The sequence below is a fragment of the Oncorhynchus tshawytscha genome, linkage group LG06 (assembly GCF_018296145.1).
Source record: "Oncorhynchus tshawytscha isolate Ot180627B linkage group LG06, Otsh_v2.0, whole genome shotgun sequence".
In the NCBI taxonomy this organism is placed as follows: Eukaryota; Metazoa; Chordata; class Actinopteri; order Salmoniformes; family Salmonidae; genus Oncorhynchus; species Oncorhynchus tshawytscha.
In genome coordinates, this window is record NC_056434.1 from 14,904,218 (window position 1) to 14,923,140 (window position 18,923).

The 18,923-nt window shown below is 41.6% G+C and overlaps 2 protein-coding genes across 2 annotated transcripts in view; one reads left to right on the forward strand and one right to left on the reverse strand.

Annotated features, from left to right (window-relative positions):
• The window catches only part of dph5 (diphthamide biosynthesis 5), a 50,086-nt gene extending 41,262 nt beyond the window's left edge, over positions 1-8,824 (forward strand). Inside the window, 2 exon segments of the mRNA XM_042323688.1 lie at positions 911-1,031; positions 6,726-8,824. Of these exon segments, the coding sequence (XP_042179622.1) occupies positions 911-1,031; positions 6,726-6,829 (225 nt within the window). The 3' untranslated portion in view covers positions 6,830-8,824.
• slc30a7 (solute carrier family 30 member 7) overlaps positions 7,908-18,923 on the reverse strand; it is a 29,336-nt gene continuing 18,320 nt past the window's right edge. Inside the window, exons 9-11 of the mRNA XM_024423016.2 lie at positions 9,587-9,677; positions 9,342-9,491; positions 7,908-8,951 (exon numbers count right to left, since the gene is read on the reverse strand). Of these exons, the coding sequence (XP_024278784.1) occupies positions 8,904-8,951; positions 9,342-9,491; positions 9,587-9,677 (289 nt within the window). The 3' untranslated portion in view covers positions 7,908-8,903. The remainder of the gene's footprint in view (positions 8,952-9,341; positions 9,492-9,586; positions 9,678-18,923) is intronic.

Consider the following 18,923-nt stretch of genomic DNA (forward strand, 5'->3'; position numbering starts at 1 on the left):
GTATACCCCTCCCCTGAGGGCGTATAATATATTTGCCTGTAGAATTTACCTTTCTACTGTGTTTCACCATCTCCCTCAGGGGAGGGGTAGAATTTACCTTTCTGTTTTAAATGTATTCCTCGTGATACTACTAATAACACATGTTAGAAAATGACCAACTTCAGCTCAGATTACTTGGAATATGTGGGATGAGAATTAGTATATTTTGTAAAACATTAGTGTAACAATTTGAAATTGGTTTCAAATAAGAGGTAAATAGATGGCTAAAATTAGCTATTACAACTGCTCTCTAATTCAGTTTTTTAAATGGTAAGAAATATATTATGAAAATGCCATTATTGGGGAAAGGGGTGTGTTGGGTCGGGTCCTAGTGCATGTTCTGGGTCTGTGTGCTTGCACGTCTTTGCCATGTGATTTTTTTATATACTGAAAAACAAAGTCGGTTAAAAAAACACACACACACACACACACACACACACACACACACACACACACACACACACACACACACACACACACACACACACACACACACACACAATCGATAAGCTCACAGGAGCACTAAGAGACACACTGATTCTCAGACAAGTGAACCAGAATCACAAACTCTTTATTTGAGAAACTGACCATTCTTGTCCAATGCTGTTGTACCCCATCAGAATGCAAAATATAAGCTTGTTTTACACCAATGTTTGTAAACAATGTAAACAAAAATGGTATATTCTCAACATGGTTAAAAATATTGTCATGATATGGTCATCCATGGCTCTTTCTATGAATTTGAGTGGTTACCTTTCTCCAGGCCCATCCCTCAGCTTTTTACCAAACCAGAGGCGGTGTGGCTGCTTTGTTATTGTTTCAAATAAGGATTCTAGCTTTAAATCATGTTGTGTACATTTCTTTTGGACAGCTGTAGAACTTTGGAGAGACTGTGTCCATTGTGTTCTGGACAGACACCTGGAGACCGGAAACATTCTATGATGAAATCAAGAAGAACAGGGACTTAGGGATGCACACACTATGCCTGATTGGTGAGTGCTACAATTTCTTTGAAGTTATCAATACAAACAGATTTACAAAGTGGAAAATATGTACAGAGTAGTATGCATACACTCACTGGACAGTTTTAGGTATACCACCCCGTTCATAGATGGTGCCTACAGACAGACAGGCGTCAATTGCCCATAGCTTGCTATATAAAGCAAGCAGAGAGGCATCCAGTTACTGTTTGATTGAACGTTAGAATGGGAAAAACAAGTGACCTAAGCGACTCTGAGCGTGGTATGATGGTTGGTGCCTGGCGCGCCGGATCCAGTATCGGCTGCCCTCCTCGGCATTTCACATATGACACTGTCTAGGGTTTACCAAGAATGATGCGACAAACAAAAAACATCCAGTCAGCGGCAACCCTGTGGGGGAAAACAACTTGTTGATGAGAGAGGTCGAAGGAGGATGGCAAGAACTGTGCACGCTAACAGGGTGGCCACAAACAGTCAAATAATAGCTCAATAAAACAGTGGTATGAAGAACGACATCTCGGAACGCACAACTTGTCGATCCTTGTCAAGGATGGGCTATTTGCACTGACCCTACACACATTCACTAGACTATATATTTACACACTATATGCACACTCATAAGTCTATATATATATACACTCACTAGACTAATATATATATACACACATACATACTCATGACATATAGACATAGAGTTGAAGCCGGAAGCTTACATACACCTGAGCTAAATACATTTAAACTCAGTTTTTTACAATTCCTGACATTTAATCCTAGTAAAAGTCAGTTAGGATCACCACTTTATTTTAAGAATGTGAAATGTCAGAATAATAGTAGAGAGAATGATTTATTTCCGCTTTTATTTCTTTCATCACGTTCCCAGTGGGTCAGAAGTTTACATACACTCAATTAGTATTTGGTAGCATTGCCTTTAAATTGTTTAACTTGGGTCAAACGTTTCAGGTAGACTTCCACAAGCTTCCCACAATAAGTTGGGTGAATTTTGGCCTATTCCTTCTGGTGTAACAGAGTCAGGTTTGTTGGCCTCCTTGCTCGCACACGCTTTTTCAGTTCTGCCCACAAATTTTCGATAGGATTGAGGTCAGAGCCTTGTGATGGCCACTCCAATACCTTGACTTTGTTGTCCTTAAGCCATTTTTCCACAACTTTGGAAGTATGCTTGGGGCCATTGTTTATTTGGAAGACCCATTTGTGACCAAGCTTTAACTTCCTGACTGATGTCTTGAAATGTTGCTTCAATATATCCACCTAATTTTCCTCCCTCATAATGCCATCTATTTTGGTAGAGATGGTGTTCTTCGGCTTGCAAGCCTCCCCCGTTATCCTCCAAACATAACGATGGTCATTGTGGCCAAACAGTTCTATTTTTGTTTCATCAGACCAGAGGACATTTCTCCAAAAAGTACGATCTTTGTCCCCATGTGCAGTTGCAAACCGTAGTCTTGCTTTTTTATGGTGGTTTTGGAGCAGTGGCATCTTCCTTGCTGAACGGCCATTCAGGTCATGTGGATATAGATACTTTTGTACCTGTTTCCTCCAGCATCTTCACAAGGTCCTTTGCTGTTGTTCTAGGATTGATTTGCACTTTTTGCACCAAAGTACATTCATCTCTAGGAGACAGAACGTATCTCCTTCCAGAGCGGTATGACGGCTGCACGGTCCCATGGTGATCATACTTGCGTACTATTGTTTGTACAGATGAACATGGTACCTTCAGCTGTTTGGAAATTGCTCCCAAGGATGAACCAGACTTGTGGAGGTCTACCATTTTTTATTTTTTATTTTCCCATGATGTCAAGCAAAGAGGCACTGAGTTTGAAGGTAGGCTTTGAAATAGGTACACCTCCATTTGACTCAAATGATGTCAATTAGCCTATCAGAAGCTTCTAAAGCCATGACATCATTTTCTGGAATATTCCAAGCTGTTTAAAGGCACAGTCAACTTAGTGTAAGTAAACTTCTGACCCACTGGAATTGTGATACAATGAATTATAAGTGAAATAATCTTTCTGTAAACAATTGTTGTAAAAATGACTTGTGTTATGCACAAAATAGATCTCCTAAACGACTTGCCCAAACTATAGCTTGTTAAGAAGAAATTAGTGGAGTGGTTGAAAAATGAGTTTTAATGACTCCAACTTAATGACACCAACCTAAGCATTTCACGTTAAAGTCTACACCTGTTGTGTTCGGCGCAGGTAACAAAAAAGTTTGATTTGAGTTTTTTGATTTTGTGTGTTTGCGTGTGTGTCATTCATTTCTACACACTTTCACCCTTGGGAGGCTGGGACTGAACAAAGCCCTCATATTATGACTGTTTCTGCTCCAAATACAAACAGCCCTTTCCCCCTGTGTGTGCCATCCCTGGGTGCATATTAAGCAGGCCTCAATCACAGTCACAATAGCAGACTGTTTGTTTCTGTAATGGGGAGACGGCTATGAGGCAGATGGCCCGAAAGCTCATAATTTATATTTATTTGAGCTAGCGAAGCGCACACGGGAGAGCCCTATAATTCAAGGTAATGGATGCTGGTTGAAGCGGAGTCTGTGAGTTTAGGGTCACTCCCCTAAGTGTCCTATGTGTCCCCAGCTGCAAAAGGGTGTATGTGTGGGTTTGTATATATGTGAGTTCTCTGATGTTAAATCCATTGACATTAACCCCATTATTCAATTGTGTAACTGGGGAAGCCTGGCATTAGCAGTCACCTCCACACCCCAAAAGGGTGAACAAGTGCAGACAACAAAAGCAGAGGCATGCATTACTCTGATTGGGTCATCTATCATGATGACTCCCTCAGACAACATGTACTCCATAATTCTACACGACAAATCCCCATCACTATAATGGAACTAGCAGGACCATTGTTGATTGTCTTTGTGTAAGCGTCAGTGAAATTTGATGTTTCATATTATCCATCAAAATGATGTATAACTATTATGCTGGTGTGGTTTTGCATTCTCCAGAAGCATTTTCCTGAAAATGTAATGGAGCAAAGGTGACCAGAGAAGGCTGAAAGAGATAATCAGATTGGTCTTGGGTCATTTGGAAAATAAGTTGTTCATGGCCAGTTTAAGGGAAAAAACAAATGGTCCATATCTGTGGAATGATTCTTCACCACTTAGTAAATCACTTTGTAAATCAACTGTTTTCGACAACAGTTAATCTTATGTCACACTAATACTTTTCATGTATCGGTTTGCAGAAAGGTTGTAAACTGCTTGTTCAGTCTATATTTCTCCCAGATTTACTGGTGCATATATATGTGCATATACACACACACTCTACCGTTCAAAAGTTTGGGGTCACTTTAGAAATTTCATTGTTTTTGAAAGAAAAGCCCATTTTTTTGTCAATAAAAAGAACATCAAATTGATCAGAAACAGAGCATAGACACTTAATGTTGTAAACGACTATTGCAGCTGGAATCGGCTGATCTTTAATGGAATATCTACATAGGTGTACAGAGGCCCATTCTCAGAAACCATCGCTCCTGTGTTCCAATGGCACGTTGTGTTAGTTAATCCAAGTTTACCATTTTAAAAAGGCTGATTGATCGTTAGAAAACCTTTTTGCAATTATGTTATCACAGCTGAAAACTTGTGCTGATTTAAAGAAGCAATAAAATTAGCATTCTTAAGACTGGTTGAGTAGCAGGAACATGAGTATTTGTGGGTTCGATAACAGGCTCAAAATGGCCAGAAACAAAGATCTTTCTTCTGAAACTCGTCAGTCTATTCTTGTTCTGAGAAATAAAGGCTATTCCATGCGAGAAATTGCCAAGAAACTGAAGATCTCGAACAACGCTGTGTACTAATCCCTTCACAGAACAGCGCAAACTGGCTCTAACTAGTGGGAGTGGGAGTCCCTGGTGCACAACTGAGCAAGAGGACAAGTACATTAGTGTCTAGTTTGAGAAACATATGCCTCACAAGTCCTCAACTGGCAGCTTCATTAAATAGTACCTGCAAAACACCAGTCTCAACTGAAAAAGCGTGTGCAAGCAAGGAGGCCTACAAACCTGATTCAGTTACACCAGCTCTGTCAGGGGGAATGGGACAAAATTCATTGTGGGAAGCTTGTGGAAGGCTACCTGAAACGTTTGACCCAAGTTAAACAATTTAAAGGCAATGCTACCAAATACTAATTGAGTGTATGTAAACTTCTGACCCACTGGGAACGTGATGAAAGAAATAAAAGCGGAAATAAATCACTCTTATTATGACATTTCACATTCTTAAAATAAAGTGGTGATCCTAACTGACCTAAAACAATTTTTACTTGTATTAAATATCAGGAATTGTGAAAAACTGAGTTTAAATGTATAAGGTGTATGTAAACTTCCGACTTCAACTGTATATCGCTTTTCTTATAGACATTTTTATGTAGATTTACACGAGACTCCACTGTTATTATAAACTGAACATAGATATAAACGCAACATGCAACAATTTCTAAGATTTTACTGAGTTACAATTAATTTCAGGAAATCAGTCAATTGAAATAAATTCATTAGGTCCTGATCTATGGATTTCACATGACTGGGCAGGGGCTCAGCCATGGGTGGGCCAGCCAATCAGAATGAGTTTTTCCCCTCAAAAGGGCTTTATTACAGACAAATAATCCTCAGTTTCATCAGCTGTCCGGGTGACTAGTCTCAGACGATCCTGCAGGTGAAGAAGCCGGACGTGGAAGTCCTGGGCTGGATTGGTTACACATGGTCTACGGTTGTGAAGCCGGTTGGATGCACTGCCAAATTCTCTGAAACGACGAAGGCGGCTTATGGTGGAGAAACGAACATAACATTTTTTTGGCAACAGCTCTGGTGGACATTCCTGCAGTCAGCATGCCAATTGCACGCTCCCTCAAAACTTGACATTTTTAGAGTGGTCTTTTATTGTCCCCAGCACAACGTGCAGCTGTGTAATGATCATGCGGTTTAATCAACTTCTTGATATGCCACACCTGGTAGATGGATGGATAATCTTGGCAAAGGACAAAGGATCACTAAGAGGGATGTAAACAAATTTGTGCACATAATTTGAGAGGAGCCTTTTGTGCTTATGGAAAATTACAGGTATCTTTTATTTCAGCTCATGAAACATGGGACCAACACCACATGTTGCGCTTATATTATAGTTCTGATCTAGCACCAGAATGAAGCACTGGCAACAACAAAAAAACAGCTAGATTTCAATGTGCTGAAATAAAAGAGAGATATTCCATTTGACCTAGACAGTACAGTACTGGGTGCTTGGCATAAGGCCACGTCCTTCATTGTGAATGTCTTTACTGCTTACAAAGGGCTTGTCTTGTCTACACCTGTCAATTAGATGCAGCTTTTAAATTCCGAACAAGATGTCTCCTCCACAGCACTTGTAGCAGTGGAAGCTGTGGAGGGGAGGACTGCTCATAATAATGGCTGGAACAGAGAGAATGGAATGGCATCAAACACATGGAAACCATGTTCGATGTATTTGATAACAATCCACTCCAGCCATTACCATGAGCCCTTACTCCCCAATTAAGGTGCCACCGACTTCCTGTGACTTGTAGGTCTGGTCAGTATGAACCCATTGGCCTTACATTACTCCAGACCTCCAGGGCAGGCATTTCATTGTTTTTCAAACAAAATAGTTGGCTTTGAATGTACATAAAAACAATACCACTGATTGTCTCTCTCCCTCCAGCCATTAGTGAGGAGAAGATATGCGTGGTCTGGCCAGGGTGGGAGCCGAGGACCAGGCCATCCAAGACGGCATCTTGTGACCTGGCGGCCCGCTACACTCCATGATCGTGACGGGTCACCTGCACCCGCTGGAGATAGACATAGCATGTCTGTCAGCCACCACCCCCGACATACAGCAGGACCTCATGACAGACAGTACAACTCCTAATGCACACACCCCATCTCAAAACGAACTCTCAGGATATCTGAAGGTTCTCCACAAAGACAGTCTGAGACAGTTCCACCCAGGGCCATGTGTTAGTTCCACCCATAGGCCTACCAACTCTTATCCATACCGTTGTTGACTTGACTCGCCTAACAGATGAACGACACAAATGCAGCAGTAGGGTCAGGGTGATGGATCAACATCATGCCATAAAAGGAGAGCCAGTGATTGCTTTAGGGCTATTGTACTCTGAATACGCCAATGTATCCGGTAGTTTAATCTCACTATGGCCTTGGAATCAGGGTCAACAAATTCTTGACGCTCGCTGGTCATTGTCTGTATTGTGTCATAAAATGTCATTAGCCTGATTGAGGAGGAAATGAAGAAAATGTCATTAGACTGATTGAGGAGGACATTAAGAAAAAGGTCACGGAGGAACACAACTGCTCAGTAACAGTGACTTGGTAAAAAGTGAAGCTGTTCTGTAGTCTTGTATTGGAAAATGACACAGACTAAGGAAAATGCAATCAGTTATTTTAGGGTCAGTTACCCAGACCCAGATCAACCAATTCCTGGTCTTTAAAACCACTTTTTAATTGAGATTATCCAAAGAGAATGCTTTTAGGTGATCAAATTGTTGAGTGTTTGCTACTTCCCATTTTTATTTTCTTAGGCAAATCGGAGACAACCTGGAATGCTATAGCCACCTTTTTCTGGGTCTGTAAAACCAGCCTTAATAGTATGACATTTGGTAACGTAATTATTTACAGATAGGAAATCATGGATGACAAACAGAGCAATTTCCTTGTTTAAAGATATGCACCACCTCTGTCAAATATGTAACAATTAACAGTGGAACTAAACAAACATTGAGATATACACAAGCTTAGCCAAACCTTTTCAAGGTGAAGTTTAAACTATTATCCCATGTCAACCTCCATTCCTGCAAACACAAATAATGAGAAAGAATATAAAATGTGCAGTAAAATCATTTATTACATTTCAAAAGAAGATTGGAACTGGCCAACTGCAAACTTAAGACCAATGAGGATAATAAAATCCTGGGTTTTAGGCTAACTTCATTTTGATATCTGTTTCAACCATCCCCTTTAACAAGGTGGTAAGCAGCTGTTCATGGTTCAAATAAAGCTGCTGTGTGCCATCCAGGGAATTATGTCAAGCGTGGTCAAGAGGAATTCTTACAACTTTCCCTTAGGAAAAATTACCCTGACAACTCTCAAAAGGATGTTCGATCAAAGATGGAACCAAAAGAGTTGGAATAAGACCCACGTCGGCCGTCTGATTCCCTCCGGGTCTTGAAGGACATGATGATTCCAGTCGCACATACGTAAACGAATGGCTTCTCACATGAGGATATGACTGATTGTCCATTATTTGATTCAAAAGGCACTTAAGAAACCCAGAATGACAGTTGAATGGCTCAAGTGTGCAAAGTGCAACTAAATGGCCAAACGGAATATGCCCCCTAGTTAATTATGTGGGACTGGTATGATAGACGTACAAACGTTGGCTTAACACAAAACGTCCATTGAAGTGTACTTAAACTCCTATCAGACAATAGTTAAATGAATTAAAACCCCATCTTAATGGGAAAAAGGATCTAACCAAGACATGCAGTATGGCCCGTGAGTTCTCAGACAAATGTCCTAAACAGTAGAATGGGTGGAAGTGTGTGTGTGTGTGTGTGTGTGTGTGTGCAGTGTCTGAAGCAAAGTTCTTGTTTTCCTCGCAGACGTCACATAATTGGCAGGTTTTGGTTTCCATCGTTTTTTTGTTTCCTCCCAAAAGTCAGTGTACTTGTCCTATAGCTGCTTCTGTCTTGGTCCTTGGTTTGAGATGTAAACTTTGAGATCCAGAGAGATGCGGGGGGAACATGGTGGGAAGGAACCCCCACAGCAGCACAGAGGGCTTTGGTCCCAGGACTCCCGGGGACATAGAGAGGAACGAGTCCCCCTACATCGCTGCCACTTCAATCTGGACATACAGTTGCCGTATTCCAGCCTGTGGATAAGTACAATTGAGATTGAGCTTTGCATCAACATCCGTCACAGTGAAGATTTTTTCCTTTCATGTCTCTGACACTTGTGGCCCGTCATTACCTAGTACAGGTGTAATGTCATTCTAATGTGGTCATGGCAGAGCGCTTAATAACTAGCTTGTCGAACTCGGCTGCTACATCTGTTTCACACCTTCCACCTGGACTTGAAAAGACTGATCATCTGCCCATAAACCAAGGAGCAACTTCATTTTGTCTGCTGACCAGTTGGCTGTTGTTTTCAAATGTTACCAGTGATTTTGTGGTTTCCTATCTGCTGCTAGCTAATCAGTATGTGTACTTGTAGGAGAATGGCCATATGTGTTAAATTACAAAGGGATGGCTTCCGTTCCTACCTGTGTGAAAATGTTGTGTGTTTGGCTAAGAATCCATTTGCCATCAGCATCGGGTGCGATTAGCAGCTTGAGAGTGCCGATATAGACATCTGTGCATAGGGTCCAGAAGTGAGGCTCCTGCAGGTTGTACACACCCTGTAACTGCTGCACCTGCAAACACACACACAGATTTATAGTACCATTTCCCACCATGTTTTCAGCTTTGATGTGAGGGTATGGTTGAGGCATGGTTGTGCAGCACTTACCCTCTGGTAGCACTCTGGCAGGGTGTTGTCCAGAGAAGGTGGAGTTCGCTGCATCAGAATCCCAATGGACTCCCTGAGCAAGGGCACCACACTGGCAGAGGGAAAGGACCAAATAAAAGTTCAGAGTGACTTATTTACCCCAACCCTACACTTTCCTGTTAACACTCACTAACCTGGCAGGCCCAGGGCCAAGGCATGCCAAAGTGATATTCGTGCCACTGGGTCGGGAGTCAATCTGAACAACATGAACCTTGGACAATGACAGAGCTTGCTCGGCGAGGAAGGCAGGTAGGGACCCATAACACAGGAGTGACAAATGTTACTTTAATTAGTGGAAATATGGGTAATATTTCTGCTCTAGGGCTCAATTCAAGCCCCATCTCGCAAGTTCAGCTTTACATTGTGATTTAAATTTAACGGCAATGTACCTGCTCTAGCAGAGACCGCAATAATGGTAAATGCTGCATATGAAGGCTGTCGGAAATTCCCTTCCCATTTCTATCGCGGAATCTGTAACCCTTCAGCTTTCCAGATTGAATAGAGCCCCCAAGTCTCTTCGTTCCAACATAAACCTCTCAATTATCTAGAATTCCTCACAAATGGCATGTCTAGGTCAAATAGGGATGTTTTGCCATCAAACCACCTAGCCATACCTTGCAGAGTTGGAAGTCACAGAAGCTTCTTTCAGAGAGCAGGAGAAGTACTTTGCAGACCAAGCCGGCTGCAGTCGAAACTACTCGCATAGTTGAACAGTGCCTTCACGAGGCTGGACAGTGCCTTCACGAGGCTGGACAGTGCCATGCCAGCCACTCTTGCGCCTTTCTTTCGTCTCCTCTCAACAATCTTGCGCCCACAGTCTCAAAAAGCCCATCTGTCATGGCACGTTCCGCCAGACCTGTATTCCAAAGCCACAAGGCCGACCACCACAGCATGTGTGAGCCATTAGAGGGTTTGGCGTCTTTCCCTGTCACCAAAACCACACCCCCTCCATCATCCCAGAATCCCCCTCCTACACCCCAATTGGTCCTTGCCAACATGGGGAAAATAAATGTTGCCCTTCCTCCACGTCTACAGTCTTCCTTGCACTACCGTACACCACACATTAGTAACACTACTATAACCAGCTCATCAGCATAATGTGTTATTTAATCAGGCAAGTCCATTAAGAACAAATTCGTACTTACAATCACAGCCTGGCAAGAGGCGAAAGGTCTGACACTGACAACAGCAAACAGTGTGTGTGAAGTAAAACATGCTTCCATACATAAGGCAACACAAACAAGTGACATCGGGTGACAACTACATGTGTCAAACTATCAATATGTCCTTTGAACTCCTCCAGGGACACCAGGTCCTGTAGTTTTAGGTTGGTTTGGAGGGAATTCCAAGACCAGGGAGCTGAGTAATGAAAGTTACTTTTTCCATGCTTGGTTCTAATTTGGTTCTAATTTTCAGGACTGTTAGCATAAAACAATATTGAGATCTGACCTTGTGTATGTTTTCATTTCGAGCTAGGAGAGATGATAGATAAAATGGCCTTATAAATAAGAATGTACCAGTGTTTGAGCCTGCTTGTTGCTAGGCTATTGTACATTCTTCAGCTTCACCTTTAATGAGTCATACGGGTCTGGTCCAAATGTAGCAAATCTCTCTACCCTACAATCCACCATGTAATTATGAAACCGAATATGGGTGATGAGAAAAGAGAACCTTTGAGCAAATTTGATGTCAGGAACAACTTCAATCTGCAAACAGATTTCAACTGCACTAGTCTGAAGCCAAACAGAATAAGTAGAACAATAATTGTAATAACAGCCATGACATTTTTGTTTTGTGTCATTTTGTAAAAACTTGGAAAAGCCAAACAATAATTTACTAAATGTCCTTGAATTGCAGCTAAATGAATACATTAAGTTTGTTTACGTCTGTCTGTACTTAATAGCTTATTCGGTAATACAGAAATTAAGATTATGAAGGTATGGGCAGCCATTACAGAAGCTTTTTTTGGCCAGCCTGACATTAACAGTAATGAGGAGCCTTTTAGTGATCCATCCATTTCCTGACTGCTCAGCAAAGCTGGCCAGTAAACTGTGGTACCACACTTAAATTCAGCACACACAAGAGGTTTGTGTAATACTGTCTGTTGTACTGAACCATGTATGCTACTGAGGAAGAAGCCAATAACCTCAGTGTATTAAGGCCATAATGTATTGCTTAAAAAGTCATTTTCGTAGTCAGGAGCTTGTCTCTTCTTGTCACCTCATGATTTGATTCAAGAAAGTAAGTACCATGCTCTTCAATCATACATTCATAACTTTCTGTAAGCCCTTTTGTATTTTAGCAGACATTAAACACAATGTTCATGTAAAGTAACAATTATGACCTACTCAGCTGCCTCCATGTTTGCCAATACTCTGGACAATCATCTGAAAACAGGAAAGCTCCCAGCACGCGGAGATTGTGCTCTGACATCATACTATTGTTCCAAGCCTTCCTGTGTAGCCAAGTAGAGGCAACATCATAGACTGAGTCACCAGAGGCCCACATAGCAAAGCTTAAATCATACTAATTCATATAGCCCTTTTAACAGACTTAAAAACATTTAGCTCCTCCTGGCTTCCACACAGCCTACAAGCCACTGATCCAACCTAGGATTTAGATGATTTTTTAAAAACGTAAATGTTCCATTTAATATAGCCTACACCTTCACAATAAATCCATTATTTATTTTAGACAGGTCCAAAGAAGAATGATTTGAAGAAAAATGTAGTCCATTTCAGAAGAACAGAATAGCATACTGTGAGTTGTCCTTATGTTAGGTCCTGATCTGGCTATGCCATATGGCTGTGGGCTACACTAGTTCAATTAGCAGACAAGATTTTCTTAGAATTCCACTGCATATTTTATAGTATGAAGAACACAATTGAACTAAGCTGAATAAAATTGAAAGGATATTTTCTCCAAACGATTTGAGGGAGTATGCACATGCACATTCTGTGTTGAGCGGTTTAAGAAATAGGTCCTCCTATATGCTTAATTGGCTTGAAACGGGGGGGAGAAATACGTGGCATCTAGGCTAATACTTCAGAAAGTATTCAGACCACTTGACTTTTCACATTTTGCTATGTCACAGCCTTATTCCAAAATCAATTAAATCAAAAGAATTCCTAAGCAAACTACACACAACACCCCATAATTCAAAGCGAAAACAGGTTTAGAACATTTTCCAAAATGTATGTATGTATATATTTATAAATATAACAGAAATACCTTATGTAAATAAATATTCAGACCCTTTGCTATGAGATTCATAATTGAGCTCAGGTACATCCGGTTTCCACTTTTCATCCTTGAGATGTTTCTACAACTTGATTGGAGTCCACCTGTGGTAAATTCAATTGATTGGACATGATTTGGAAAGGCACACACCTGTCTATATAAGGTCCCACAGTTGACAGTGCATGTCAGAGCAAAAACCAAACCATGAGTTCGAAGGAATTGTCCGAGGTACGTCTGCAGAAGGGTACCAAAAAAAATTCTGCAGCATTGAAAGTCCAAGAATATAGTGGCCTCCATCATTCTTAAATGGAAGAAGTTTGGAACTACCAAGACTCTTTCTAGAGCTGGCCAACCGGCCAAACTGAGCAATTGGTGGAGACTGCCTTGGTCAAGGATGTGACCAAGAACCTGATGGTCACTCTGACAGAGCTCCAGAGTTCCTCTGTCGAGATTGGAGAAACTTCCAGAAAGACAACTATCTCCGCAGTACTCCACCAATCTGGCCTTTATGGTAGAGTAGCCAGACCTCAGTATAAAGACACATGACAGCCCGCTTAGAGTTAGCCAAAAAGGCACCTAAAGACTCTGACCATGAGAAACAAGAGATTCTCAAGATTGAAGCATATGTTCATTGTTACAACAAAAAAATTAAGGGACACAGACCCACCATGAATAAAAGTGGGCTGAGAAGTTAGCCATTTTGAGAAGGCAAGATGGATACATAAATAGTCTCAGATGCAAGGCCTTGAACATGACCAAAGCCACTGAAAAGAGGAGGATGAGGTGAAATGAGAATTCAAAAGGAACTCGGAAACCTGTAATTAACAAAATAGAGAGCCAATGGCAATGCATGACATGCTAGTGAAATCTCCGCCCCACTACCAAGACCAACGCTTCAAACTGAAGTCCCTCTGATTGAAAGGATCAAGTGAAAACCTGTTATTACTGTTGGCTACACTAGAATGGTTACATTAAACAAACGGGGGAGCGAGGGAGACAGGGGAAGCAGAAGCTCCTCTGCATTGTCATCCAAAAAATGTAATTAAAACAAAAAACTCCACATTTATAAGAAACTACAAAATAAGTGAATACTGGTTGTTTAAGAGCTATTATGCATTAACTCATTGAGTCACGAAAACTTGAGGGAACAAAGACAATGAAAGATTGAACAATGTAAACATAGCGTCCTATGTGACCACCAGAAAGGGCTTTCACAGTAGTAATGTGGAAGAAGGGTTCCATATCTCCCTTGGCCATTACCTGACCTCAGCCTGAAATCTCACATTCATTACCAGCCAAAACAATGTCTACTGCCAAGTCCAGTTCATGAGAGGGAATGATGGAACAGAGGTCAAAACGTAAGAGTATGCCTTTTTGACTAATTGTGTCATTACAGTGGGTATAGAAGTGACAAATCTTAGAGAATGCTTTCCATTTCTATGAAGGACTTGTTCGTTAAGCCTTCAACAATTGGGTCAATATATACTCCCATTCAAGTCTACTTACGACCACTCAACCCTGTTAGGCCTTTATCTTACCCAAATTAACCTTTGTATGGCACCTGGGTATGTACTGTCCAAACACATCTGTGACGAGTTGCCACACTAACACGAATCCCTCTCAGCACACAATCTCTAATCAGCATTACCATAAAAGGGTCTTACATTTATATTTTTTTACAAAAAATCTCAGACTACACATATACTGGAATGTAAACTGGAATGTAAACTTGGGAACGTCTTAACCACTACCTCCGGAGGTACAACACTCTCCCGACAGTTGCCCCCCTCTTAGCAGGGCAGTGTAAACACAAATGTCTCGTTGAGCCAACAACCTTAGGGTGTTGTCACACTTGGTATGGAAGGGGAGCTGATTGTGGACTATAGGAGAAAGAGGGGAGAGCATGCCCCAGTACACATCGATGTGGCTGTTGTGGAACGGGTCGAGAGCTTCAAGTACCATGGCGTCCAAAACACTAAGGACTTAACATGGTCCACACATACCCACACAGTCGTGAAATGGGAATGGCAGCACCTCTTGCCTCTGAGGATGAAAAGATTTGGCAAGGGCCTTCAGATTCTCAAAAAGTTCTACAACTGCCCCATTTAGAGCATCTTGGCTGTATCACCGCTTGATATGGCAAGTGCACCTCCGCAGAAAGGGCGGTGCGGACAGCCCAGTACATGACTAGGACCGAGCTCCCTATCATTCAGGACCACTATATCAGGTGGTGTGAGGAAGACTCGACTGCTCACTCTGCTACCGTCCGGCAAATGGTATCGGAGCATCGGCTCTCGGACCAACAGGCAGACAGTTTCTACTCCCAAGCCATAAGACTGCTAAATAGTTATGGTACCCAAACTATCTGCAATGACTATCTTGTACGGACCCTGCGCACACTCACTAGACCCGCACAACATTCTCAGTGGGGGGACAAAATAGCCACAAAGGGGATTTTTTTCCCAAATCCCTGGTTGACAGCCTCCCTCTCGCCATTTTCTTCCATCCAGTCGATTAACAAACAAGCTCAAAAATGCTGAAATAAGACCCCAAAAACTCTTGCAGATAAGGTGCTTTTACAAAGTTAAGGTTAAGTGTATGTTTTTAAATTTGTCTTATATTTGGGTTTACATCTGCTTGTCAATGTTTTGTGCTATTTAATTGCTCCTCCCCCCTTTTCATTCTTCCGTGACTTGTCCCATATCGCACCTGTATTAAAATGAGTCCTTCATGAGCCTCGCTCTGTTCCAAGAAGGAACGCAACATGCTGTAAAATAGGCCTAGGCGGATTCCCTTGTCCTTACTGTCAAACATGTGAACTGTAAAAAACAAAATAGCCTTTCACGGATAGCTACCGACAAAAACACTTTGGCTTAAGTCTCAATGACAAAACCCCACTCAGGCAGAGAAAAAGGGAGAAATTCACACTCAAGGATGGCTTTATTCACAGATATTAACAGAACAATCACATTCCAGGGAGGAAGAAAGAACTGACTCAAACACTATGAAATGGAGAACAAGTCTACCAGAGGCTGAGATTATCATTTGGATAAAGGGGCCCACTCCCTGAACACTTTGCCTTTACTGTACAACATACAGCGGCACACCAAGGAAAATCTCCCTAAAACATGAGCAGCAGAGCCACTATGGAGACTACTCATGCCTCTTTCCTGCTCTGGGTCTCAAGACCCATTCCTCACCAAATAGACCCTCTGGATTTCACTAGTTCCACCAATCACTGCGTAACAAAATATGAAAAGCAAGATATATTTTTAAGATGCCAAAATGTCACCTCACTTCTCATAGGGCCACACACTGACTACTAGTTGGGCTACAGCACCTACCACTGTGTCTGTTGGGAATGGCGAGGTGATCAAGGAAAAAGTTATGTTGGGCTGAAACCTGATGTAATCACAAGTCATGTTGACTTCAGCTCCCTAAGTCAGATACAGGCTACAAAGAGCATTCCAATCAATGCTGGGCATTCTTTAGGGCTGGGTTCAACCTGTATCACTGAAGATCTGCATTAATGTAAAAGGTAATTTCCGATTGAGCCAACATATGCAGCATTTACTGTGACTGCAGTCTCCGCGAAAGAGGGAACATTGCATTTAAATCGAGCTGTAACGCAGATCTTCCGCAATACTTCGGCGATACGGATTGAATCCAACCCTTTGTGTATAGGTTTGAAGCAGCGAAACTTTACAATGCACGCAGGCCTTCTGTCATTCCCTCTTGTTCTGCAGCACCAGGAGCCGTGTGTCTACGGTGAACACTGATCCACCACTAAAGACTAGGGCCGGGACAATACCATCATCGCGATACTCGTTAGTGTCATAGCGGGGGAAAAAAGATTACACTTCCTTAGGAAAGCTAACGTTGGAAACCAAACTTTTTTATGTTGTCATCCAGATTTAAAATTATTTATTTTGCAAGCTAAAGCACACAATATTTTACATAGGTTTTTAAAGGACTGTTGAAATATACTTACTCATGTTTCCATAGTAGAACTTATTGATTACTTTACATGTATAAGGAATGTATAGGTTGGGGTCAATGAAAGGTGGATAGGAATTTGAGCTATGGAAAGTTACTGAGTGAGACAAGGGGAAATGCAGAAAGTTCATATTCTGGTCCTATGGAGGGTGCCAAAAGGGCAACATTCTAGTTTCAATTCCTGATAAGGCAGGTTGTCTGTGGAACTATGGAGGAATTTGGCTCGAGGTCAAGTCAACAGATGATTTGAGAATGAATTAATTGAGAAAACTCTGGGAGGGAGGCCCCCACAATGACCCTCCTACTACAGTCCTCTCTCACAAACATACAGTACCAGTGAAAAGTTGGACACCTACTCATTCAATGGTTTTTCTTTATTTTTTAAAAACTATTTTCTACATTGTAGAATAATAATGAAGACATCGTGAACTAACACAATGGTGGCTAATAACTCTGGCTGTACATCTGACTGGCTTAATAATGCAAATTGAGAAATTATGTGACTAAACTCAACAAAAACTAAGAAACTTTATTATGAAGCCAAGATCAATGATAAAGAATGACAGAAAAAAACTTGGAACTTCTATTTCATATTGCTCAAATAAACAGCAAACCTGGTTTCAAAAAACAGATAAAGCAACACCTCTCGGCACAAAGCCTCTCCCTTATTTGACCTAGATAGTTTGTGTGTATGCATTGATATGTAGGCTACATGTGCCTTTTTAAAAATGTATGTAGTTCTTGTCCTTGAGCTGTTCTTGTCTAATGATGTTCTGTATTATGTTTTGTGTGGACCCCAGGAAGAGTAGCTGCTGCTTTTGCAACAGCTAATGGGGATCCTAATAAAATACCAAAAACCAAACAAATACATTTATATTTGAGATTCTTCAAATTAGCCACCCTTCACCTTGCATTCATCTTTGCACAATCTTGGCTTTCTCTAAACAGCTTCATGAGGTAGTCACCTGGAATCCATTTCAATTAACAGGTGTGCCTTCTTAAAAGTTCATTTGTGGAATTTATTTTTTAATGCGTTTGAGCCAATCAGTTGTGTTGTGACAAGGTTGGGGTGGAAATTAACAACTTTGAAAGTTTCTTCAAGTGCAGTCGCAAAAACCATCAAGCGCTATGATGAAACTGGCTCATGAGGACAACCACAGGAAAGGAAGACCGAGTTACCGCTGCTGCAGAGGCTAAGTTCAATAGAGAGTTACCAGCCTCAGAAATTGCTGCTCAAATAAATGCTTTACAGTTCAAGAAATACACATCAACTGTTCAGAGGAGATTGCGTGTATCAGGCCTTCATGGTTGAATGGGAGTAAAGAAACCACTACTAAAGGAAACCAATAAGAAGAAAAGACTTGCTTGGGTCAAGAAACACAGGCAATGGACATTAGACCGGACATTAGCTTTTTGGTCTAAACGCCACGCGCCGTGTTTGGAGGAAGAAGGATGAGTACAACCAAGAACACCACCCAAACCGTGAAGCATGGAGGTGGAAACATCATTCTTTGGGGATGCTTTTCTGCAAAGGGGACAGGGTGACTGCACAGTATTGAGGGGAGGATGGATGGGGCCATGTATCGCGAGATCTTGGCCAACAACCTCCTTCCCTCAGTAAGACCATTGAAGATGGGTCGTGGCTGGGTCTTCCAGCATGACAACGACCCAAAACACACAGCCAGGGCAACTAAGGAGTGGCTCCGTAAGAAGCATCTCAAGGTCCTGGAGTGGCCTAGCCAGTCTCCAGACCTGAACCCAATAGAAATTCTTTGGAGGGAGCCGAAAGTCCGTATTGCCCAGCGACAGCCCCGAAACCTGAAAGATCTGTATGGAGGAGTGGGCCAAAATCCCTGCTGCAGTGTGTGCAAACCTGGTCAAGAACTACAGGAAACGTATTATCTCTGTAATTGCAAACAAAGGTTTCTGTACCAAATACTTATGTCATGCAATAAAATGCTAATTAATTACTTTAAAATGATACAATGTGATTTTCTGGATTTTTGTTTTAGATTCTCTCTCTCACAGTTGAAGTGTGCCTATGATAAAAAACTACAGACCT